Raw genomic sequence first — 25,143 nt, 5'->3', positions numbered from 1 at the left:
AAGAGATAGAGCAAAACTTTTGCTCTTTTGCATTTTTTTTGCACTTTTGGATCCAAACACCCCAAAGTGCAAAAGGACAAATGCTACCGTAATTTTGCTAATTATGGATTAATTAGGCTTAATAGATTCGTCTCGTCATTTAGTCCTCATCTATGTAATTAGTTTTTTAATTAAATTATATTTAATACTTCTAATTAGCGTCCAAACATCTGATGTGATAGGAGTAAAAATTTTACCATTTGCCCTTTTGCTATTTGCCCCTTGGATCCAAACGTAGCCTGACTCGATTGGAACGTAAAACTACCTAAAATGTGTTATCTTCCTGACACTGGATAAATGCCAAGACCTGGGCTGACAACATGTGCTACCATGGCCACTAGTTCTAGAGCACCTGACCTAGAGTGCGGTAGCTAGCTAGCTAGCTAATCTTTCTTGCCGAGCGAATCTTTGTTTAAAGTGAGCTCCTGGTCTGCTGAAGAATCTCAGCATCTCTCTTCAGTGGCGCACGCACGTGAGGACCCAACGGCCTCCTGCCGTGGATGCCGGCCCTCCCTTGTTCGGTGCTGCTGCGGCCACTTCTCTCGTGTAGTCGTGTGGATTGCCGCTCGTGACTGGTTACTATCCATCCGGGCCGTCGCACACGTGTGCCGATGCGCGCGCGAGTTGATCCTTGTGTAGCGGCGCAACTTGCACGGTGGCACGTGCCTGGCTCCAGGGAAACACCCAGGCACGTGACAACGATGCATTCTGTCTCCTGTCACCAACGCATTTTTTTGTAAAGGTGTAAATGAACTATGGATGCACTAAGTTTTATTGAGATATGATTCACTGATTCCATGCAATCGACTAATCGAGGAGTGATAACGAGGTTAAATGGTACGATTTGTTACTGCATTGTTAAAATGTTTGTGTAGTACATGTACTCCAATCAACTTGAAAATAAGAGCAACACTCTATCTTGCATTATTCACAATAAATGAATTTTATTTCTTTATTTCTCTCACTTTAGCTTGGATTCATCTGGGAGGCTATTCATGTTCTTGTTATCTGTATTAGATAGCGCTCGACATTTTTGTCTTCAGATGTACTAGTTGTTATCTTTTTGGACCAGCTTTGCAACTTCTTTTCTACTGATTGGTCACTTTCTTTTCGGTTTGGGAGTTGGCATAGATGCTTTCCATCCATGGACAGCAAATCAAACATTTCAAAGCGAAAGCGTAGCACGACAACAAATCTCCAAGAGGTACATCTTATGTCTTTTCCATGTCACCTTTTCTTTCTCCTTGGCGTGCTTATTAAGGTGCTTTTTGTACTCTGCTGGCTCTTCAAACTAAAAAGTACTCACGCGCCGTACACTTTGGACTCTGAAAAAGGATTAGGGGCTTGTTCTCTGGAGTACTTGTTTCAGTCTGCAGGCTTCGAGCAAAAAAAAGAAGCATCTGCCAAAGATTTCTTCGCTTCATTCGTTTGTTGCCCGAGAAAATCACAGCAGCACACAATCAAACTCACTCACTTTACATTTGTATTACAACGTACGTACCTTTGCCAGAAAAAAAAAGCTCAAGCATGTAAGTCTCTGCTAGAATTGTTTTTCTCTGCTTTAATATGTTTGGCAGAGCTCCTACCCTTTTCGCCAAAAGAAGAAAAGAGTACCTAGAAATTTTGGCCTCGAGTTCGTGATAAAGGGTCAAGTGCATGCATGCATATTGTAGGCAGGCAAGCTGGGAGTTGAGATTTTGAGAGGCCTTTGTCTCTACGTCATTTGTTCGTTTGATATCGTAATAATTAAGATTATTAATAATATTGTATTTATAGTTTTACAGCCTAGATCAACATATGCATCAAAACGTTTGAAAAATTCTCTTAATTGAAAAGGCGATCCTACCAGATGAAGTGTAGTTAGTCCGTCTAGGAATATTGGAATGCTTGTTCACAACACTATGTCTGAGTCTCAGCACTACCTGCTTATTACTTACACCTACTGGTTTGATTATTTTGTCTAGATCCTCCAAATTATATATTTATTCTCTACAAAACAAACACAAGGCATTGCTATAGCCTATAGCCAATAATGGTATTATTTAGATGAAATCCGTCATATTAACGGAAGTCGTGTGGCTCATCGTACCATTTGATAGTAACTCCTTGGTGCCACGCATCAAGAACCCCAAAAGATTGTAAGCACATAAAAAAGAAACAATTTTATCATTTCGTGTGTTTCGTTTTATCACTTCGTCTCTCAAATACATCACACAGATCCAAAATCCAGCACCATAAAACTCTGCATTTACATTTTCATGGAAAAAATAGCTATCAACTTATAGATGTGTTCCAAACTCCAAATCGGTCTCAACTGTTAAGCATTACATAGTGAACAAAATGATCTCGGGGATAGTCCCTGCATCAAGGTGTCTCCTCTCGAAGAAAGAGAATCGAAGAGAACGAGGCACCTAAAAACCACCACAAAGAGTCATCATCACATAACCCTCAACAAATCTAAACTAATATGCATCAGGCTATGCTTGGTTAAATTCTATTGAGAAGTATTTAATTGAAGGGAGTACCTTCCCAGATGGCGGCAAATTCCTGCTAGTGAAGGCTCAGAAACAACTTATTGTCATATCTCTGGGAGAAGGCCCGACCATGCTAAAAGAAAAATCTAATATGAGAAAGCTACCAGCTATGCTTCGATTCTTCATCATTGACATGATTCTTATCTCCATGCCAAAATTTAAAAGATCACAACCACAAGGAGGAAATTATTCCCAAATCGGCAAATATATTTAAAATTGAAACACACCTTAAGTTAACATTGAGGCCCGTTGGCGTTGGGCTTCTCTGGCAGCACGTCCGGCAGGGGCTTCACAACTACTGGTGTGGCGGATGACCTCTTTGCGCTGCGCCATGCTGACGCAGATGTTGTTCAGCCACCTGCTGGCCCTTCATATATAATCTTTCTTATGAACGGGCTACATATATGCAAAAAAAAAATCTCTTCTTTTTTACCAAATTTCAATGCAATGAGATTAATGTTTAGCAGTAATGGAATGGGTTTTACTTCACTAAAAGACTGAACCATAACACTATTCTTAATTGTGTACCAGGTATTTTGCTTCCTTTTGCCATCTTAATTAGACATAAAAATGGCCTCCAAATAGCCTTTATTATTGCTATTTGCAATGACTTTACCAAATAATTATATTTGACATTGATTCAGTTACATGGACTTCTATAAAAAGCTACATAGAGCTTTGTTGGGTATTACTTAATTAAAGAAGGAAAGCTCTGAATCTGTTCACGGAAAGCTTAACTGAACCAAACAACAAGGTTAAATGTTGATACAAGTTTACATGGCTGAACTTAAATCTTTCTGTCATTTATGAGATTAAGTAAATAACATGATTAAATAACTGAATTTACCTCGAAAGTAGGTCACAGATCGTTGTATGTCTCCTAACGATCTTATGTGCATCAAAGTAACAAGATCGACAAACTTTCTGCGCGGAACAATGCCAACAAGAAAAGGGCTCCGATGAGAGGCTGGGTTCTTTTGCTTACACCCTATTTCGATTAAACTCCAAAAGACAGCAGCAGTGAGTTAACGTTTAGCAAAACATCACTTGAACTTCTAAACTTCAAATTAATGTTTAACAGTAGATTAGCAGGCTAGCAATCAAATGTGAGGGAAACAAACCTTTTTCTTGGCCTTACTACCATGCAGGCATTTCACCTCTTCCGGGTTAGATGCACATGCATGAAATTTACCTTACTAAAAGGGGTGCAATTTATATTTATATATGGCTAATTGCAATTGCACAGCTACTAATACCAATAGCTATTGCAAAATGGCAACCTACATTCGGATAGATATGACCATTAGAAAATGCAAATTCTCTGGCATGGACACACCGATTCTTGAAATCAGCATATACTGAAAAAACTAACGTATGATCAAGTTTCTGGTGCCTGAAATTCCACCCCTTTTCAGGTCATGAACATCAGCCCTTGGTAATGAGAAGCCACTTGATGCTTATCAAAACAAATGCCTGAACAAACTAAACGCAAATTTTTCTCAATTCTCCTAATTCACTTCAGTTAGTTTGTCTCGCGGAGACAAACCATCGAGCACATGGTTTGCATCCCAAGCATGTGCGGCATAAACACTGAACTAGAAAGCACGAAAGAAAATGGCGACCAATCAACCCAACGAGCACATGGACAGAACAATTAGATGGATTATTCTCAGCATGGGGGAACAGAAGCAGTACCTTGTAGTGGAGGTGAGGCCATTCCTAAGCATATGCTTGGTGCAGCCGATCATCAGAGGGACCTTGGGAAGAATGGCGGTGGGGCATCGAGAAGGCACGGCGGGTGGCGGCGCGCAGCAGCCCCAAACCGGTCCCTGGCGGCGCCATAACCTGCTCGTTCTCGGCTGCGGCGACATGTAGGGCCGGAGCCGGAGGCGAGATGCACGGGGAGGTGATGCACGGCGACATGCAGGTGGGATCATTGTGAAGGGAAGGGTATTGTTAATTTTCAGCGATAAAACATGGGCTCAAAAGTTTTCGATGTTTATAGTATAGATTATCCGATTCGTCCTTTTTCTTGAGAATCTACTTGTTTATTTCTTCCAGCCACTCCTGTACATTCGGACCATCTATCATGATCCCCTAGTTAATTGGAGTACCCCTCGTTGGGAGTTGGGGCCGTTGATCTCAAGAGAGTGGTCCCGGCCGGCACATCAACAAGCTCAAGAAATACTGGAATCATTGGCTCATGATCCTCTTGCTATTACTTCACCACTTGCAGAGTTCCCCGATGATGCCCTGATCACTTGGTTCCACACATGGGTGGCAAAATCTCCGGGATGATGCGGGCAAAACCTTTCTTCTCCTTTTTGGTTTTGCAGCACTAGCAAAACAAAAAAGGATGTAGGTTAATTGGAAAAGAGAAAAGATATTAGACAAGTGGCCAAGATTTTATGCGTCCTAAAATAGTGGTTAGGCACATATAAATGGCACAGTTGGAAAAAAAAAACACTGCGACGACCAGATCAGACTAATCTAGTCGTCGTCTCTGCACCTCCCTACGTGCTTTAGCTCCCAGAAAGTGTGGACCCTGGCAGCCTTGGACCTTCAACGAGACTAGAGAGCATTGCTGCATCGGCAGCAAACAGCAGGGCACTGACAAAGGCTTTTTTTCACGGAGTTCCAAGCAAGGAATCCGTCGCGGACGTCAATGCAGCCATTACGCATGGGGTCATGGACTACCGGACGCGGCTATCGGTAAGTAAAGCCCCCTGGCAGGGCTACCGGCTAGCAGACACCCGGCTCGGGCGCATCGAAAGCTGCATTTTGTTTGCGGCCCCTTGTTTTTCTCCACGTACCAGCAGCCCAGCAGGTCAGCAGTGTCGCCGCGTGGTAACGGTAACCGCCGGCAAACCGCACCACCGACCAGACAAGAAGGAATCCTTGTAGTACGTCTACTTGGTCTAAAGAAACCAGGAAACCTTGTACTCCTACTACGTACTTCTATGTAGACCACGAAGCTTAGCTCCCGCGGCATCACGATCGCGGCAATTTGAGGGGAAAAATACAATGAGGAAGGGCATGTGTGCTCCCACAACAATGTCCATGTAATGTTCAAGATTACAATTGTATTCTTCACGGGAGAAATATGCCAATATCATCGGTATATATAGGATAAAAAAAAGTTGGAAGACGCGGATGAATTTCCACGGAAGGTAACTGCCACAAGATAAAGAAATTGTGTGGCCTCGATCCAGCATTGATCATTCGGTGCCTACATATGTACTTCCTCCATCCCAAAAAACAAGTTATTTTAGGATTCAAAATTTATCCGAAAAAACAAGTCATCTTACCTTATTTAGAAAATGCATGTACATGCAAGAATCAATTAGTTCCAAATATGGGTAAAAATAGGGGCAAATATAGTCATTTTACATTCTTGTTAATTTGTCCTAGAATTTCTAGGATGATTTTTTTTTGGATGGAGGGAGTAGCACGCACGATTTTATTTCTTGTGAAAAAATCCAGATGATTGAGGGCATATAGGCAATATAGTGCAGTTGCCTACTAGTATGTTGGATTCTCCTCCTAAACATTGTATCTTCTTAGGTATTCATCCAAAACTTGTGAGTTCAGCTTTGTAGAGAAAGCTTCCATGTTAGTAATTTTTTGTATAGATTTGCTTAAATTTGAAATCGTTTGACTCCTCGAAAAGCGAGAGAGGTATTCTTTTAAAGATGGAGGGAGTACGATGCAAATGATTCAAAAACATAGGCAACCAACAAAGTGCTGTATTGTGGGCGGGCAAAAGTTTCTATGAAATTTGTAGAAAATACTTCCGTAGTCTTGGCAAATTTTCAAATGGTTGACGTTGATTTCTTCCAGTTGTTTTTCCCCAAAGGTGATGATTATGCAACCATATTCAAGCAAATTTCAGCGGACCGGGAACAGATAAGCGTCTAAATGGGCCCACTCAAAACGGCCAAAGCCCCTCAGATCGCCGATCCCAGCGGGACCCACGCCAAACCCCGTATAACACCCAGGCCGCAACAGGCCTCCCTTGCGCATCCGAACACCACTCCCTCTGCTCTGATCTTGCCGCACCGAATTCGCCGGCGACCCAGAAATGGTCGACGTCGACCGCCGGCCGTCGCTCCCGCACGGCCTCCCGCGCCCGCCGTCCCACTCCGCTGGCCTCCGGCGCCTGTCCACCCGCGCCTCGGCACCCAGCACCCCGCGCGCGCCGGCTCCCCCGTCCCCCTCCGCCGCGGCGGGCCCCGCCCCCTCACCCTCCGCGGTTCTCGCTCACCTCGCCGCGGCTGGAGTGTCCGTCCTCCCTGGCCTCTCCGACACCGAGCTCGCCCTCGCGGAGGCCGCGCTCGGCGGCGTCCAGCTCCCGCCGGACCTCCGCGAGCTGCTCGCCCTGGGCGTGCCCTCGGGGGACGGCTTCCCGGACTACCGGTCCCCGGCCGGGCTCCGCCTCCTCCGCTTCGCCGCGCAGGAGGTCCCGGCCGCCGTCGCCGCCGCGCTGCCCCTCGCCCCGGGCCGACGCCCGGGGCGCGCGGCGCCGCCGCCCCTCGTCCCGCTGTGCGGCCGCCATTACGTGCCGGCGACGCCCTGCCTCGCGGGGAACCCGGTGTTCCACGTGTCCGACTCCGGCGTGACGTTCGCGGGCGCCAACGCGGCCGACTTCCTCCTCCGCGCGTTCGCCGCCGAGCCGCCCCCCGGCGCGCCGCTCCGGCGCCAGCTCTCCGCGCCGGCCCCGCCGGCGGCGTCCCCGTCCCCCGCGCCGCCGTCCACGGCGCGCCGGAGCCTGGACTCCGTCACCGGCAGGGCCCCGCGCTGGATCGAGTTCTGGACGGACGCCGCGGCCGCCGGGGACCGCTTCCTGGAGGTCCCCACGGGCGGCGCCCGGGGCAGCGCCGCCGGCGCCGCGGCGCCGGAGTGGCTGCTGCCGAACCTGGAGAGGGCGGGCTCCGCGCTGGCGCGCGGCGGGTGGGCCGCTGCCGAGGTGGATGAGATGACGGCGGGCGGTCCCGACGGTGGCGAGGTGCTGGCTCTGGCGCTGACGGTGGACCGGTGCTGCGGGGAGCTGCGGAGGGGAGGGTGGCCCGCGGAAGAGGTGGTGGAGATGCTGGGCGCGCTGCTGGCGCCGAGGAAGGCCCGGCGGGCGGCGGCGGCGCTGCCGCCGGACGTGGCCGCGCGGGTGGGGAGGCTCGCCGAGGCCGTGTCGCGGGCGGTCGCGTCCCGCGGCAAAGCGAAACCCCCGAGGCCATCTTGAGAGTCGGGGCGAAAAAAAATCATTTTTCTTTGCATTTTTAGTTTAGAACCGTAGCTCTGTGCTCCCTGTGATCTAGTACGCGCGTGCAAGTGTGCTTGTACGTGAGCATAGTTGCGCACAGGCCAAGCACAAGCAGCATGTGCCTTGTACTAGTATGGTTTCCGTAGATCTACCCTGTAGTACATGTAGATATGTTAAAGAGTGAATCAATGAAGAATTCTGGGGATCAGTCGAGCAGAACACATCGCTATCGCACACGTTGCTGCATGTTGGAAAACCAGACAACAAACAACAGGGTGACATGAATCGACGGTCAGGGAACTTCAGAATCGAAGCCATCTGTGGAAACACACGGCACGGGACTCGGCAGCACAGCCGCCAGTCCCCAAGCGCCTCCTCCGTCGCCCAGTCGCCCGTCCGGCAACGGCAACGCCGTGCTCCCCCAACAGTTCCAGTGCATCTGGTCAGACGCGAGCAGGGCATGCATCTGCCACCGCCACAGTAGACCTGCCGCGACCTCAGCCGGCAGCGTACATGGGCTGCCGCGGCCGTAGCAGAACTGTAGTACCACTCGGCTCTCGTAGCCTTCACCTGGACAGCACACTACTCCATCGCACATGGCTGTCCTCCTGTCTCGTGATAGGGGGCAAGTGTATCTCGACCCAAAAGCTGGAAGAGAACGAGGAACTACTCTGTCTCATGGAGAGTACTAATCCGCACACACACAACTAATCAAAACAAACTGCTGCTATCAGGGTCGTCTGTTTTTAGACCCAGCAGCCATGTTGCATTGCAGAGTAAGGTACTGTTGAGCAAATACAAATATACAATACGAGCTCCCAAACGTCTAACATGCTTCTGACGTACCCCAATTGCAAAGCTAAGCTCCACACTGAAAGACGAAAGTGGCAGCTAGCTCAAGCAGCAGTGTACCATACTGCCATCAGTGCCACCCAGCAAGAAGCACCTCCATTTGGGCTTGTCTTCTGCCACCGCTAGAGCTCTGCATACCAGGTCACATCACGAAACCATGTATAATAAGACAGCCAGGTGGGCCTCGGCAACAGTTTACCATTTGGACGTCTGCAAAATTCATAGGAGTTTATGCTTTAACGCAAAAGATGCCTTGTTTAATGAATAATTACTCAACCAGTCCATGTTGACCATGTGGCAAATCTTCACCCAGTATCACGGAATGCTCTATTTTGCTTCCCTCCTTTGCAGTCTGCACAATTTTGTTGGGAAGAGTTGGGCAGTTCTTCAAAAGGAAAACTCCTCCTGTTTGGAGTATTGTAGATTGAGATAGTCCTTAGTATGTCCTTCATTGAGATATTCATAAAACACTTTGTAAACATGAAACTGTAAAGAACGATGAAACTTAAATGCGAAGCTCAGACTGAAGTCTTCACAGACAATATGTTTCCAAAACAGCAACCGGCTTTACTCACAAAGTGTCTTTCCGAGTCTTTTTGTTTTTCTCTTTCTCCAGAGTAGCCTTCCAAGTCTGACAATTAATTTCTGAGATTAAGTTTGTTAGGTTATGCAAAAACTGTATTAGGTACTTCACTATAAACAGACTGTATGCAGAAGTATGGCTCTAATTTTACAGAAGTTAGATGCTTCCATCCTCTCCAATCACCTACGATATGTTATTAAAATATGACAAAGTGCCAAAACAACAAGGAAGGCAGCAGAACAAGAACTGCCTACTAGTATCCGACTCTAAGGAAACCGCTCATTTTCAACTGACAACAAAAGGATAAATGGAAGAAGTCCCAGGACAACAAAAGGCCCAACACTGGTAAGAAAAGCGATGACTTCAATTGAAGTTGTTCACTGCCAGATCAAGGATATATGGCAGCTTTACTTTTGCAAGACAAAGAACTAAACCATTCTATCATTCAGCATCAGCAAAATACTTCATTACAGTGCTAAACCTCATCAACACATCAAGTCACACTTAATGCTAATGGCCAGGTAAATTCAGGAAGAGAAACTGTTGTCTTTTCTCTTTTTTCCAGAGTAGTGGCGTTCCAAGTTTGAGAAGTAAATTCTGTGATTAAGTCTGTTAAGCTATGCAGAAACTGTACAAGATACTTCACCCGAAACATACCGTATGCAGAAGTATATCTCAAATTTACAAAAGTTTGATGCTTCTAATATCTCAAATCACCTTTACGGCATCTTATTAGAATATGATGAAGTGCCAAAACAATAAGGAAGGCAGCAGGGGAAAACTGCCTACTAATATCTAACTCTATTTAGATTCAAGTTCAACACCAGAAGACCCAGGACAACAAAAGGCCTAACTCTGGTAAGAAAAGCTATGACACATTTTCAACTGAAGTTATTCACTGCCAGGTCAAAGGATATCTGGCAGCTGTACTTTTGCAAGATAAAGAACTAAAAGATTCTATCTTTTGGCATCAGCAAAATACTTAAGTACAGTGCTTAACCTCATCAACACATCAAGTTACAGTTAATGGTCAGGTGAACTCAGGGAGAGAAAATGTTGCACAGAGAAAATATATATTATGTTTTACTGTTACCAAAAGTCTCCACAAGAGCAGTGTCCATCTTTAAAGTGGTGGAACCGGTTTGAATCCCGGACAATGATCTCTCTCTCGGTAATTTTTGATATATATTTGGTAGCATTGTGACAATCCCCACAGACCCGCAAATTCTTGTACACGTGGAGAGGAGTTCTTGGAGGAGTATTTATAATGCCAAAGGCAATGGCTAATCTCTCACTATGATTATTCAAGATCTGTTCCTTTTCATCCTGCTCTACATCTTGTAGCACAAAACTGTAGTCAGGAACATAGCCTAGACTTTTCATCTTGGCCAAAAGGTCCTGCAGCTCTCTCTGGATTTCTTCATGCTGAGGGTGGGGTTCTGTCTGGGTGCCACTGTAAAATACGTTAACTGATCCTTTCACCTCCATTGAACTCCATCCAGGGGTCTTTTGCAAATTCTGGCGCCTGACTAAAGACCTTACTGCATCAACTCCATCCCATTTCCCAATCTTTGCATACATATTTGACATCAGAACATAATATCCGACATTCTCGGGATCAAGTTCAAATAGTTTTTGTGAGATCACTTTACCCATTTCAACATTCCCATGAATCCTGCAGGCACCAAGCAAAGCGCCCCAAACAGCAGAGTCAGGTTTAATTGGCATACCTTGTATGAACTCATAAGCTTCATCCAACTGACCAGCCCTGCCAAGCATATCTACCATGCACGCATAGTGTTTTTCAATGGGCACGACTCCATACACATTTTGCATTGAATCAAAGAAACTCCGACCTTGATCAACTAAGCCAGCATGGCTACAGGCAGCCAATAATGAAACAAACGTGACCTGGTCAGGCTTAATCCCTTGTTGTTGCATTTGTGAGAAGAGATTGAGTGCCTTTGCACCATGCCCATGAACCCCGAGCCCAGCTATGATGGCATTCCAAGGAGCTGTGCTCCTTCTAGGCATATCCTCAAACAAAAGCATTGCTTCCGCCAGCTTCCCACATTTAGCATACAAGTCTATCAGACAAGTATTGACGTACAAATCAAGATTTAATCCAGTCTTAATAGATAGTGCATGCATTCGCAGTCCCTGCTGCAATGCACCAAGGTTCGAGTATGCAGGCAAAACACTGACAAACGTCCCTTGAACTGGCTTCAGACCCTCATGCCTCTGCATATTATTGTATGTCCTGATTGCCTCATTGGCAAGTCCATTCTGCATATACCCTGTGATCAACGTGTTCCAGGACACCACATCTCGAGCAGGCAAATTATCAAAAACCCTCTGGGCAGCTTCAATCTTCGATAGCTTGGCATACATATCAACCATAGCATTTCCAGCAATGATGTCACCCGCATCCCACCCCATCTTCATCACATAGCAATGCACTGACTTTGCACCACGTTCATCCCCGCACTGACCAACAGCAGATGCCAGGCTGACAAGTGTCAGCACGTCAGGGGAAACCCCACTTTCCCTCATACCATGGAACAGTTCGACGGCAGCAGCAACCTTCCCACCTTGCTCATTTGCTGAAATGATCGAATTCCACGTGACCAGATCCCGCAATGCCATGACATCAAACACCCACCGCGCCTCCTCCAGCATCCCCAGCTTCCCGTACACGTCGATCAAGGCGTTACACACAAATAGCTCACCGTCCAGTCCATGCTTCACCGCGTACACATGCATGGCAAGAGCCAGCGCTCGGTCCCCCAGCAGGACGCACATCGGCAGCACGCTCGAGAGCGTCACTGCGTCCCCGGCGAGGCCCTCGCCGACCATCCTCCCGAACAGCGCCACCGCGTCCGCCGCCCGCGCGTTGCGGCACAGCCCGGACAGCATCGCGTTCCACGCGGGCACGTCCCGCTCGGGCATTTCGTCGAACACCCTGCACGCCTCCGCGACGCGGCCGAAGCGGAGGTAGGCGTGGACGAGGGAGCCCGAGGCGAAGACGCTGGGGTGGAGGAGCCCCAGGCGGAGCGCGCAGGCGTGGAGCTGCGCGGCGGAGGCCGGGCCCGGGGCGGCGCGGAAGAGCGGCGGGAAGGTGAAGCCGTCGGGTCGGAGCGGGTAGGCGCCGGCGAGGAGGCGGCGGAGGAGCGGGAACGCGAGGCGCGGGGCGGCGGCGCGGGAGAAGGCGGCGATGAGGGAGTTGGCGAGGAGGAGAGGGGGCACCTGGAGGTGCGGGTCGAGGTGGCGGAGGTGGCCGGAGGTGACGATGAGGGCGTGCCCGCCGCGCGGGAGCGCGGACGAGGGCATTGGTAGGCGTGGCAATGTGGGTGTGGCATACGCCCACGGCGCACGCCGCCGCGCCGCGCGGGAGTATCTTTACGCTGAATTTTGCTTTTGATTTGGTCGTCCATAAAAACTGTGGAAGATCAACCAAAAACTACAGTAGTGTTACTTTTTTCCGCTACAAACAAGGTATAAGGTTAAGGGTAATGTATGGTCCAACCGTAACTAAAAGGTATCAGTTGGTATTTGTTGCTAGAAAGGACGAGCAATAGAATAACATTAAGCTAAAATGACTTCCTCCATTCTAAATTATTACTTCTCTATTCAGTTTAGCAAATCTAGATATATAATTTTTATTATTGATCTAGATAAATACTATAGCTAAATACATAATAAAAATTATATAGCTAAATTTATCAAAACGACCTACAGAGAGTAGTTGTTTTGATTTTTCTCTATACATAGATTTTACTCAGAGCGGATCTGGGGTGGGGGCGTTTGGAGCCCCCCTACCCTTATGTAGCCCATGGAGGCCCCAGAGCCCTCCCCCCTCCCCAACTATTTTCAACAATGAATGAAAAGAGGAAGAAGAAAAGGAGGAAGAAGAAAAAAAAGAGAGGAGGGAGGAAGAAGAAGAGAAAATAAGTCCTCTAGATTTAAATCCTAGATCTGCTATATGCACCTTGACATAACATATATCTAGGTGCAAAATAAAATTCTATGCATATAGAAAAGCTAAAAACAATTAATAATTTAGGACCAAGGAAGCAATATATAAGAAAATATTTTTTATTATTTAATGCTATATTTTTTAATATATTGTGGATGTTCAGAGGTATCAAGAATATAGAATTATATAAGTGACCATGTCATAAGTACAATTTCTTTTCTTATCGTGTTTCGACTTGGTTATAACTATGGTACCACACGAACCACCAAAGGTCAGAGGTTAACGCACTCACATGAGGGATTGGCCTGTAATAGCCATTGATTTCCAATTATTATGGTAGTAAAACGGTAGTGATGACTCGAATTAGTTTGGAACTAAATCCTATTTTGAAAGATGATCATACATGTCATCTCAAACAGCTTACTGGCAAATGTTGATCACTCCATTTTCACCTTGGCTGATCAACGAATCATATGTTCATATTCACACACAAAAAATCGAATCTGAAATTCCCCGGCACCAACAAAGCTAAGCAAAGTTTGGGTAGCCTGGTAATGCACAGCACAAGCAGGAAGCCATCAGAGGCAGCCTGCAGTTACGCGAGCTTCAGAATCATCCAGGTCTCGAAGAACTCACACAGCACGGCGTCGCGCACCAGCCTCGCCGCGTCCTTGGCCTCGCCGAGGCTGCGCCTGGCGTCCTGCACGAGCTGCCTCGCCGCCGACCGCCACCCTTCCCAGCGCGGGGACTCGTTGGAGCGCCACCGGAGGAAGTCATCGGCCACGGCGGCTGCCGACGCGGCGGAGCTCAACCAGAGCAGCGCGTCGTGGGCGTGACGGACGGCGGCCTCCCGGAGGTCCATCCACCGCTTCCACGGCGCGTCGTGGTCGGTTTGGACGCCGGTAGGCGCGTCTTCGTCATCGTCGCCGTCGACGTGTTGGAGGCCGAGGCGCGCGGCGCAGACGTGCCCGGCCTCGGCGTGAAGCGAGACGAGGCGCGTGATCTTGCGGTAGGCAACTGAGAGGTGGCCCTCAGGGGCAAGCGCGGTGGTGAGTATGTTGGCGGTATCGGCCTACTTGTCGAAACCGGGGGCGCCGCATCGCTTCCGAGCGCCTCGCCGTGGTGGGCGCCGTCCGCGCGCGAGGGTGTCCCGGACAACTGGAGCAGAGGAGGACGGCGCATGGGGATGAAGGAAACGAGCTGGGCCTGGGCGGCGTGGGCGCGGATGGACGCGCTCGTTCGCAGGGATGTACGGCGACGGAGTTGGCGGCGAGCCGGTGGAGGCACGGCCTCGTCGGCTGCCATCCCGCCGCCCGGGTAATTTTACAGTTTAGGTCTGTGGAAGCCTGCAGAAGAGAAAGTAAAAGGTGCTGGTGTGCAGTGCTGAAAAATTTTCATGTGTATTTCTCTCTGTGTATCTCTGTGTTCATTTTCTACCTTGTGTTTTTCATCTAACGAGAGAAGCTAGCAAAGAGTGTGCTTATATTTATGTAAACACCGTACAGTTAAGAGATTAGAGTTTAGAGAGGAGAGAGCTCGTGAGTAGGCTGATCGGCTTGTTCAGTTCTAACATACAAGCATTGGATCTCTTTTGGCGGGCAATTCCTCGGTGCAGAAAATCCCCTACGGAGGTAAACATGCCTTAGGGTAGGGATGTCCCATATAGAGTTTGGTACCACTGATTCCAGTTTCGTGTCCCTCAAGTCTATAGTTTGCAGGTAAAGCAATTGTCGACAATTGAAGAAGGAAGTGTGATGGCATGCCAACACCTGCTCAACCTGAGATGTATCTTAGGTGAATACACCCACTAATTGCGCTGCCAAGATTAATTAGCCTTGAGTTTTTGACGTGGAGAACTCTGAGGAATCTCCAGCTTATTAGGTAGGGAGAATGATGAAAGACGAAAGCCAACGAGAGTCCGGAGATTAGGTGCTGTTCCTAGGGTCATTATTGTACCATCACGGTGGTTTTGAAAAGAAGAGCGATAGGATATCATGGTATTGGATGATGATTCACCAACATGCCCTGCAATTTTCATGATACATAACATCTCAGCAAGTAGCCAAAAGTACATTCAAAAATGAGACAACTATATACACAAAGTGTGGACAGGAAGCCTGACCTGAATTGCTGTCGATGACATCAACGAAACCGGCATATCTTGCTTCTTCGACGCACCAATCACGTAAAATATCATGGACCCTTATTTCTTCAATCCATCCTTGCGCCTTGCTTTTGCTAACAACTTGAACCAAACTTCTCTGAGCCAGCTCACTTGCATACCTACGTGCTATTTGTTCCTGCGCTTGTGCTTTGTTGAATTTGGAATGAAGCCTTCTGCTATCCATAATTCGATAAGATCCAATACGGATATGGAGTAATCCTCAGGGAAGACAGCAAGATAGAGGAAGCAAAGACTTCAAATGATGATTTGGCAAGTCATTGTAACTTCGAGCTAGTATGTCTCCCATCATCTGACCATCTTCAGTTGATACCCAACCCTGTAGTACATCCGACCATGCTTCTAGGTTTAAATTCTTTGATAGATAGCCCCCCAAAACAGCAAGTGCAAGTGGTAACCCATTACATTTCCTTGCAAACTTTTTCCCTACTTCTTCAAACTCATCTATGTTCTGTATCAGGGACCTTTTATATGATGGTAAAGCTTTGCCACTAAAAAGTTCCCAACTTTTTTCATCGTCCAAGGGCTTCAGTTCGTGAACCTTGGTTGGCATTTCAATATGATTAGCAACATCAATCTTTCGAGTAGTTAACATTACTCTACTGCCATTATTTGTATATGGAAATACTTTGACCTTTCTATTAATTTGGTTCCATGTATCTGTTGTCCACACATCATCAAGTACAACTAAATATCATTTTTTCTGTAAGGAAGGCTTGTATCTTCTTTCCCAGATCATACTCTTGCATCTGATCAATTTCTCTATCCTTATCTCTGTCCCCCGTTATTTGTTTCATAATATCCTTCAATAAATCAACACCCTTAAACTTTTGAGATACAGTCACCCAAGCAATAGTGTCAAAGTATTGTTTGATTTTATCTGAAGTACAGATTTTCCTAGCAAGTGTAGTTTTTCCTGCTCCACCCATGCCAACTATGGAGACAACACTAAGCTTGTTAACCTTTTCAATTAATTTTTCAACTCTTTCTTTTTGCTCATCCTAAAAACCAACAACAGTAACTTCGTCAAAATTTTGGAGCACATGGCCATGATCTTGTAGAGACTCATCCTCAACATGACCACTATCTAGCTCAGTACTACCCAAATCAAGAATAATCTTTGAACGGTTTGCACTTTCAAATATCTCGCTAACCTTCCTTCTTATACGTTGAATTTCAGTGCCAACTTTATGCAGGGTAATCAAGTCACATGGCAAGCGGGCATACCTTGAAACAGCATCGATAAAACCCTTCTTGATCCTGTTTATCTTCTCCATGTAGTCCACGACTTCGAGGACATTCTCAGCTTCATATGTAGCATCCCTGATCTGCATAACGCAGATAGTGGCATTTGCATTCCCCGATCTCCGCTTGGTGTCGGCATCTTTGAGTAAACCCTGCAGCCGCTGCAGCTCATCCTTCAAGAACCCGGCTTCACCAATGACTCCGCACAGCAGCGTGGTCTCCTGGACAGCAAGGTCCTTGATGCTCCCAACCACGGCGGAAACAGCAGGCTCAACCACTGGGCCTTCTCTCTGCTCTCAATCAGAGTATGAATGAATGGTTGGTCGGAAATGTGGTGACAGAATGCAGCTGAGGATGTGGCAGGAATGGTTTTGTCTTGGAATGCAAACATTTGCTTTGGAGTTTATTCTAAGATCTTTACCTGATAGTACAGCAAAACGATGCATATATGCAACACCATGGACATCACAGCAAGAATATGCCAAAGCAAAAGCCCAAAGCTCTATTAATCTACTCGGGATATTAGCATAATCGCAACGACTGAAGAAATAGTAGTTTAGTCATCTCTTGCCCAAGTGAAGAAAAGGAGATCTGCTAGCAGCGATCCCACGGCACAACGGCAATTGTTGGTCTCCCGGCCAGCAAGTGCCCTGCAAGTCTGCTAGCTGAAGCGTCAGACTGACAGTAGAGCTAAGCAGAAGTTCGTCTGCTGTTAAGAGTTTATTCAGTGTAGATGGGCCGCTGAGTCCCACACTTGGTATCTAACTTGTTGGTCTCCCGGGCTAACAATATGGATGCAATGGTTAAATGGAATGATGCTTTGCGTGTTCAAAACGAGAGAGAGAGAGAGAGAGAGAGAGAGAGAGAGAGAATTCTATAGGTGAGGTGAAAAACAAAACAACTTAAATAATACAATTTTAAACCATAATTAGCTGATTAATTTTGAAAATATAGAAATAATAACACAATCCACATTATAAGGATCCACGAAGATTGGGGCTTTGCATCTCTTCTGAATCAAATCATGCCGCTGAGCCTTCGTGAAAGTTGCTTGTTCGGTGAGGAGATGCTAATGGTACCCGTATAACTAGGGATGCAAGTGGTATCCAATAGTGTTTTATGGATCAACTAAATAATTATACGATGGCATGCCATCCTAATTCATTTCTCCTCCTAAATTAATTGATTTCTCCTCCTAAATTAATTGATCTAAAATAAATATAACTTGCATCCATACGTGTAACCTGTACTACCCATACGGTACCCCTCCAAACCTTCTCAAAATTTGGTTTGATGCTGATCTTTATGTGGTTGGCTTCCATTTCGCGAGGTCTTGCATATATGCAACTGATTCTTCTCACGTTTCATTGTTTGTCGATTTCACAGTCACAAGAAATCTTGTCCACTTAAAGGTTAATACAGAGTTAGTAAGCAATAACTATAATGAATGTATCTTAAAAATGCAAGAAATAGATGACCCATTTTTGGGGTCATCAACCTTCCGAAGCTTAAATTAAATTAGCATGATTGCGAGAAATGGAGAAAGTGAGTTTTAAGATGTGCGATGCCAGCGTAGAATATAACTCTCGATCAATCAGTCTTGAATTATTTCAAATAGACAAACTCTACTCGGACAGTCATTTTTTATTGACATTTTCATTGTCTCTATCTATGCGTGCCTTTTAAAGTTTCGATTAATATGTGAGCAACTCTAGCATTTTCTATCAACCACTACGGCACTACCGAAGTAAGAGATAAATAAGGAAAACTGCAAAAGAAAATTCATAGCCCCAGCCCTACCGATATCAAGTATAATTTCCAAGCGTGTAGTTGCTCTCATAGTATGAATGCTCATACTTAGCAAAACGTTCAAATCTTACAGATGATTACATCTTTGTGTTTATTTTTTTCCGAGTTCAAAGCTATGCTTTCAGGTTTAAAAGGTGAAAAATTTCTCCAAGTCCAACGTTTAGTTGTGGATAATATCCATTTGAAGTCTATTCGGCTAGTCGCAAGATCTAGTTCAAGCTTGAATGGTGAAAGTCTATTCCCACAGACCGATTCGCATTCCCAATCCCAATTCCCACCCCCTAACCAAACGACACGGCTAAAACCCTTCTACTAATCCCGACTCCCCCCAGCCGCCGTCCCCTCCAGCTTCCCCGCACTTCCTCGAGGGCTGCCGCCGCTCCCTGCAGGCGATGCCGGCGGCGGAGGCGGACTCCCCGGCGATACAGATGCTGGGGAGGCTCTTCCGCCTCACCGAGGTACACCTCTGGTAAGCCCCCTGCCCGTAGCATAGGGTTTTCGGGATGCCGCCCATCTTCTCTAACGACTCGCTCGCTGCAGGGACGATTCATTTGCCGCCGGAGCCAGCGATGGCCAGAAGCACTGGCGCTCGGCGGAGGCTGCTCCCGCGGTACGATCTTCGCTCTGCTCTCCCCCTTTGCTGTAGCACGCTTTAAGCTTTCTCAGCTGGGGGAGGCTTCTGCTTTCCCCTAGAACCATCTGACTAACTTCGTCGAGCTACTAATTTGTTGGAATCTGAAATTATGGAGCAAGAGTCCGTCACGTAATTTCAAGCTTGCCTAAGAGTGTAGCTTAGCACAAGGAATTTCTTTTCTGTTGTGGTTTTAGCATTGCGCTGAAATAGTGGCTTGTGCATTCTCCCCCCAAAAATAATTTGTGCAAAATGTTCTACGCCACATGCCCTTGAAAGATAGGTTTGTTATGAAAAAATAGCCCGAGAATAGTTCACCACAGCAAATAGCATGCACTGCATCCATAATAGAGGACCGGTAAGTGCAAGACTATTTATCCTAGTTCTACCAGGAAATAAACCTGAACCTAGATTCAATTTTTTCGGGCTAGAACCATAATAACCTATTTTCTGGAAAGCAGATTGATGACATGGAAACTTGCTACATCACACTACCTTGTAGCACCTTGTGTTACGGACAACTATTTGGAAATTAAGTTGTATCTTTCCAAATTATGGATTTAGTGGTGATTGGTGAACTATGCTAACTGAACTCCTCTTTTCAATTCTGATATAGCAATTTATGGTTGATCAAACAGATAAGTTTTCTTTACACCTCAATTTCCCTTTTAGAGGACAACCTGTCAAAGTGTGAACTAAATGATGTCTGGACCAACAGCATTGTCTTATTGGAACACTTTTAAAGGTTCTTCAGTGATTTCAAGATCATTTTTAGTCTCATGAGAAATTCATTTGTTGTGAACAGGTCAATAAATTTAGCTCCTTGGCAGACTATGTCAAGTTTGTTATGTGCCCTCCAGAGTCCTATGAGGCTTATGGTCTAGAAAGCAATTTGACATCCTTCAACTTTTCAGGAATTCCATGCAAATAAACCACGCAATAAAGTGTTCAAAGACACCGATGAAGGTTAGATGCAGTTTCATTGCATTCTGTTAACTTCTTTAGTCACAATTTTGATATAGAGGACATTACAACGCCCCTTATTTTTTGTGGAAAAGACCCATATTGAGAAAAAAGAAAAAAACTCATGTCACCTGAAGAGTCTTGAGAATCGGAATCTTGGCATGCATCCATACTGCTAGCTTCCAGACCACTGTGTCTTTTTGTTGGATTAAGTGAGGCTTCTTTTTAGGGACCTCTATAGTTTTTTTTTATGCTTGAATCAATAGGTTTTGTTAATTGCCTGATGTGTGGCCTGGATGGACTTCAGATCTATGTTCATTGCTGACTTCACTAGCACTGGTGAAAACAAAAGGAAGGAGATGTACCTTATGAACAAGCAACCACCCAGGACCAAATCTTTAACCAAAGTCACAATATACCTTTAGTACTATTAAAGGGCTGTCCCCTCGTGGTCTAGTAGTGCTAGTGAGGTCTTTGGAGGAGGTGGGGGACTGGTGTTAAGGTTGGGGATCACGCACCTAATTGCCTGGGTTGATGCAACTAAGGAATGCGGTATTCTACTTGCAAAGGTTTTGACAAGGCTGGGACAAGATTGTTAGTGCATTCCTGAATTGGGGACAGAGTTCCCAGGATGAGGAATGCGGCATGGTTCCACGTTCCTGGTGACATAATGTGGACCAAATGGGAGGGCAATCACCATGGAATCGCCGTAGAGAGGGAAAGCTGATGTTGATAAATTGAGTAGTTGTTTAATCCTTAGTTCTTTAAGCCATTATTGCATCATCTGTTCATGCCTCATGCTATAAATCCTCTGTTGCCGACACATAATGTCTGGCACCAAAAAACAGTATATTATTTCTCCTTTTCCCTTATATGTGAACTGATTTCTTACTATATACTTCATGGTATTTCTGTTTATCAATAGGTCATTCATTGGTTGAAGATTTGGAATTGGCCAATCTCATGGGTTCTTTAGGGCTTCCTGTTTCATTCAGCACAAGTAAAGTGGTCAGTGCTCACATCATGCAACACCAAGTACAGTTTCCTTGCTGGTTAATCTGTTGCTTAATTCCTTTATGCATTACAGAACAAGAACACATGCAACAAGGGAAAGAAAAAAGGAAGAAAAATACAATGTGAAGCAGGAAACACTCAAATCGATGATGCTGTGAGGATATGCGCCAATACTGAAGATAGAGAAAGTGATGTTCAATTGATGGCCGTTTTGGAGCACACGAACTTGTGCAATTCATCTGGGACTGCTATTGGTTACAACAAATCCTGCCATGATACTGACAAGATGCTGAAGGAAGGCAGACCTTATGCTGAAGAACAAGAGTCTGGCTGTAGCACCATCTACTCTGCTGAAAAAGCCCGTGGCTATGAAGCTGAAAATCAATGTGAACTTGGGACTTGTGAGCCTCCTGATAACTTGGGCAACACAGCAAAAGAAGAATATCCTATTCATGAAAATCAAGCTGCTGACAGTGTGTTGCTGGAGTCTGAGGAGATGGCGAGGCATGACTCTCTTGATGGTGAATCTGCTCGTTCCTGCGTCAACATTTGTCAGGAAGAAAGATTGTCTACAAAGGAAGATCAAATATCTGCAGAAACTTTGTCGGTACCCCATGATAATAATGGTGTTGGCCAAGAAGCTTGTCTAAGTTTGGCAGAAACATCTTCTGTTGATGAGCATGCTGAAAGTTCCGCCAGCAACTTTTGCTATGAATATGGTGATTGGAGGATTGTCTGGGATCCATTCTACAGTCGATATTACTTTTACAACATCCAGACACAAGAATCAACATGGTACCCCCCTGAAGGATTGGAGGATTTTGCATCATATTGTAGCATAGATGCAACTAAAGAGCTGGTCGAACTGGGATCTCAGTATACAAGCATAGCAGTTCAAGAGAACAGTAAGAACCCTACATTTTGTGGATAAGTTAGTATTATGAATAGTTGTACATATTATGATAAAACATTCTAAATACTTGAGAACATGTGACAATGGAAAGTAAACATTTAATAAGGTAGTCAAGTCCCTTGCCGATGCAGTATTGAGTTTTGCAGTATGAAAGCTGAAGGGCATATCCTGCAGTATATATTTTGGGTTCAAAATCACAATAAACTTAATTGTTAGTGTCTTTAACACTGATTTTTGCCAATTTACCATCAAGTTCTTGCTAGTAGGTGCAATACAAATCCATACCTGAACGCAAATGTGCTTCCTGGGATCATTTGTAGGATTTTATCATTATTTTTGTCTCCTATTTACTCATGTGTTGGCCTTTTCATTGTCTGAGTTATAACACTTATTTGGGTGTGATTTCTGGCCTACCCAACCTTGTTTGGGACTAAAGGCTTTGTTGCTGCTGCTGCTGCTGTTTAAGTGACATCATGCATTTTTTTATATATCTCGTCATCACAGATCAGGCTGCTGATGACAAGCATCTGGATGCACAGGAACAAGATCATTGCAGCAAATTACACTATTTGTCTAAGATTCCTGATGAAGAGCCAATAAATCATAGGTAGATGACATCATATACTAAACAATGTTTGCCAAGTTATTGGCATACTTTTTTGTTAATATTTGTTCTTTTGTGCAGTATGATAACTACCATTCACGAAGGGGAACACACTGAGAATAAGCACAATGATTCAATGACTGATGTGTTAGAGATGGGCCAGGAAGTTGCTAGTACCAAAAAGAAAAAGAGAGTAAGGAGATCTCAGTCGTGTAAGACGATAATATTCACAATCTGCTTTCTAGTAGTTTGTTCCTGTTACAATTTTAGGTTTTACTTTTACACAATAGTTTCTAGGTTTCTTTGCGCAAATGCAATTTTGTGCTGACTGCTACCTAGTGCCTACTTTTGTCTAGGTAACTAGGTCTTCTAGAAAATTAGCTTGGTAGCTATGGCTTAGTGAGACTTGAGTAATTTTTTTTCCTTTCTTGTGCTTCTGCTACATCTTTGTGAATAACCACTTTAATTGTTCTACAGATCATTCATGCCCAGACATGGCAGGGAACATCTCCAATGATATCATCAAGTACTGGACTCAGCGGTACTCACTTTTCTCTCTTTTTGATAGTGGTATAAAGATGGATGAAGAAGGGTGGTTTTCAGTCACGCCAGAGCCGATTGCAAAGCATCATGCATCTCGTGTTGGTGCGGGGGTAATGATTGATTGTTTCACAGGAGTTGGCGGAAATGCTATCCAGTTTGCCACAAAGTGCGTCACTGCTATCTTATCAAGTCTTGTGATGGTGAATTATATTATTAGCTTGAATACTCTATTGCATAGGAACGTTTTTGCCACATGGTTATATGTCACAGATATCTTCCTAGTTTTACTGATACTTAATACATTTTTTTAGATGAATAGACTATTACTTAACAATGGAGGTCTTATTGGCGTAAAAAAAAACAATGGAGGTCTTATTGTGGATATTTTGAGCATGATCATCATGCCAATTGAGTAGAACTAGACTATTACTATATTGTAGATTTTCTTTTATGGTATCAACGTTTCTTCTGCAGTAATAAAATTATATTCTTCCACATTAACGATATCAAATCCTTTTTTCAGGTGCAAGCATGTTATTGCAGTTGATATTGATCCACAAAGGATTGATTGCGCGCATCATAATGCATCCATTTATGGAGTAAATGACCACATAGATTTTATTGTAGGTGATTTTATCAATATAGCTCCTCAGCTGAAGGTAATGTCTTATTTCTTGAAAATGCATCTTATAATTTATTTAGCATTCGCCTTTGTAGCTGCATCTTATAAAGGGGAGGAAGTCTGAATATCTTCTGGTGTCATTATTGGACTAATTGATTATCCTCCTTAAGCAAACTGTTTCCTGTAGGGAGAAACTGCTTTCATGTCGCCTCCTTGGGGTGGACCTGACTATGCCAAAGTTGATGTTTATGATATGAAAGGCATGCTTAAACCTTGTGATGGGTTAGTTCCTTGTTTCTAGTTTGAAGAGAGTAGTTTCTTTCCATTTGCGCATACAGATGTTAACTTATTTTTTCTCTTTGATGGACTATATCATCGGTGAACTCTTCAGGTACTCCCTCTTTAAACTTGGTACTATGATAGCGTCAAGGGTAGTGATGTTTCTTCCTCGCAATGTTGACCTAAACCAATTGGCTGACATTTCATTGTCAGTCGATCCCCCGTGGGCGGTCGAGGCAAGTCCTTTTTCTTTCTGTTTTTGTGCCAAACTGACTTTTCCAAAACATGTCACAATGGTCTCTCTCTTTCTTTCTCTGCACAGGTCGAGAAGAACTTCCTCAATGGAAAGCTGAAAGCCATAACAGCATACTTTGAAGAGCAGGATGGCTGAGGCGTGCAGTGGCACTGGTGATGCAAACCATCTTTGTTAACTTATGAGCGACTCAGAAAGACCTTGAGTATGACTTATGAAATGAGAAACGGCCTGATCCATATCTCTGGTCCCTACCAATCATCTTCAATTTTTCTTGGCAAATGTAGCTTACGTGTTTATATCATCAATGTCATAGTATTTACACGGTTACTTGACACAGTTTACTGCCTTACAGGCTTCTGCTCAATCTATCTTTGCTTTATCATTTAGATGATGTATTCTGAGTAAAATGAATGAATCCTAAACTTGTTCGAGGGACTCAAGGTCCAAGCGCCTCTGTTCTGTGTTGATGTGCCTACTTCACATCTACGTGGTGTCTGTGTCGCCCATCTTTTGAAAACTTGGTGTTCATATTGCTGTTGGCCCTGCATGACAATCAATGAAAACACTAAAAAAAGTCCATCCGTTATGATCCACATTCATCCTCGAACTTCCCCGGTCTCTCGGCGGTCGGGATGAGAGCTCCAAGTCAGTAATCAAGGTGGAGAGATGGCCAGATTGACTCGCACCACATATGCAAATTGTTGGAACATTTTACCTGCCAATAGTTTAGACTTTAGAAACATTAAAAAAACATATGTGTAAAATTTCCTTGAAAGCTACTTTCTTGATATCATGCTTATTAGATAAGTTTTTCATGCAATTCAATCAAAAAAATGTTTTG

The 25,143-nt window shown here is 45.0% G+C and overlaps 3 protein-coding genes, 1 long non-coding RNA gene and 1 pseudogene across 6 annotated transcripts; 2 read left to right on the top strand and 3 right to left on the bottom strand.

Moving 5' to 3' along the window:
• Positions 1 to 2,303: 2,303 nt before the first annotated feature.
• LOC112874170 lies at positions 2,304 to 2,920 on the bottom strand. Its single transcript, XR_003224910.1, has 3 exons — positions 2,801 to 2,920; positions 2,565 to 2,646; positions 2,304 to 2,450 (listed from the first exon to the last, which is right to left on the bottom strand). It is a non-coding gene; the product is annotated as an uncharacterized LOC112874170 (long non-coding RNA).
• Positions 2,921 to 6,642: 3,722 nt separating this feature from the next.
• LOC112874165 (sal-like protein 3) lies at positions 6,643 to 8,025 on the top strand. The gene has a single exon (XM_025937355.1). It carries the CDS (start codon positions 6,655 to 6,657, stop codon positions 7,807 to 7,809), a length of 1,155 nt encoding a protein of 384 aa, XP_025793140.1. The 5' UTR covers positions 6,643 to 6,654; the 3' UTR covers positions 7,810 to 8,025.
• A 2,180-nt stretch (positions 8,026 to 10,205) lies between these two features.
• Positions 10,206 to 12,640, bottom strand: LOC112874162 (pentatricopeptide repeat-containing protein At4g33990). Its single transcript, XM_025937348.1, has one exon. It carries the CDS (start codon positions 12,593 to 12,595, stop codon positions 10,355 to 10,357), a length of 2,241 nt encoding a protein of 746 aa, XP_025793133.1. The 5' UTR covers positions 12,596 to 12,640; the 3' UTR covers positions 10,206 to 10,354.
• Positions 12,641 to 13,822: 1,182 nt separating this feature from the next.
• LOC112873265 lies at positions 13,823 to 17,134 on the bottom strand (annotated as a pseudogene).
• A 1,628-nt stretch (positions 17,135 to 18,762) lies between these two features.
• On the top strand, positions 18,763 to 24,761 carry LOC112874323. 3 transcript variants are annotated; one of them, XM_025937589.1, is made up of 12 exons: positions 18,763 to 18,935; positions 19,018 to 19,087; positions 20,023 to 20,074; positions 20,997 to 21,079; positions 21,159 to 21,990; positions 22,503 to 22,605; positions 22,684 to 22,814; positions 23,080 to 23,311; positions 23,669 to 23,804; positions 23,955 to 24,049; positions 24,159 to 24,282; positions 24,369 to 24,761. In XM_025937589.1, exons 4-12 carry the CDS (start codon positions 21,035 to 21,037, stop codon positions 24,435 to 24,437), a joined length of 1,767 nt encoding a protein of 588 aa, XP_025793374.1. In that variant the 5' UTR covers positions 18,763 to 18,935; positions 19,018 to 19,087; positions 20,023 to 20,074; positions 20,997 to 21,034; the 3' UTR covers positions 24,438 to 24,761. The 3 variants fall into 3 exon arrangements, with proteins under 3 accessions (XP_025793374.1, XP_025793372.1, XP_025793373.1); XM_025937587.1 differs by having other exon boundaries at positions 18,763 to 18,946; XM_025937588.1 differs by having other exon boundaries at positions 18,880 to 18,946; positions 19,914 to 20,074.
• Positions 24,762 to 25,143: the final 382 nt, after the last annotated feature.

The sequence above is a fragment of the Panicum hallii genome, chromosome 9 (assembly GCF_002211085.1).
Source record: "Panicum hallii strain FIL2 chromosome 9, PHallii_v3.1, whole genome shotgun sequence".
Classification (NCBI taxonomy): domain Eukaryota; kingdom Viridiplantae; phylum Streptophyta; class Magnoliopsida; order Poales; family Poaceae; genus Panicum; species Panicum hallii.
The sequence above is the reverse complement of the archived record's forward strand: the minus strand, read 5'-3'. Positions and strand labels throughout refer to the sequence as shown.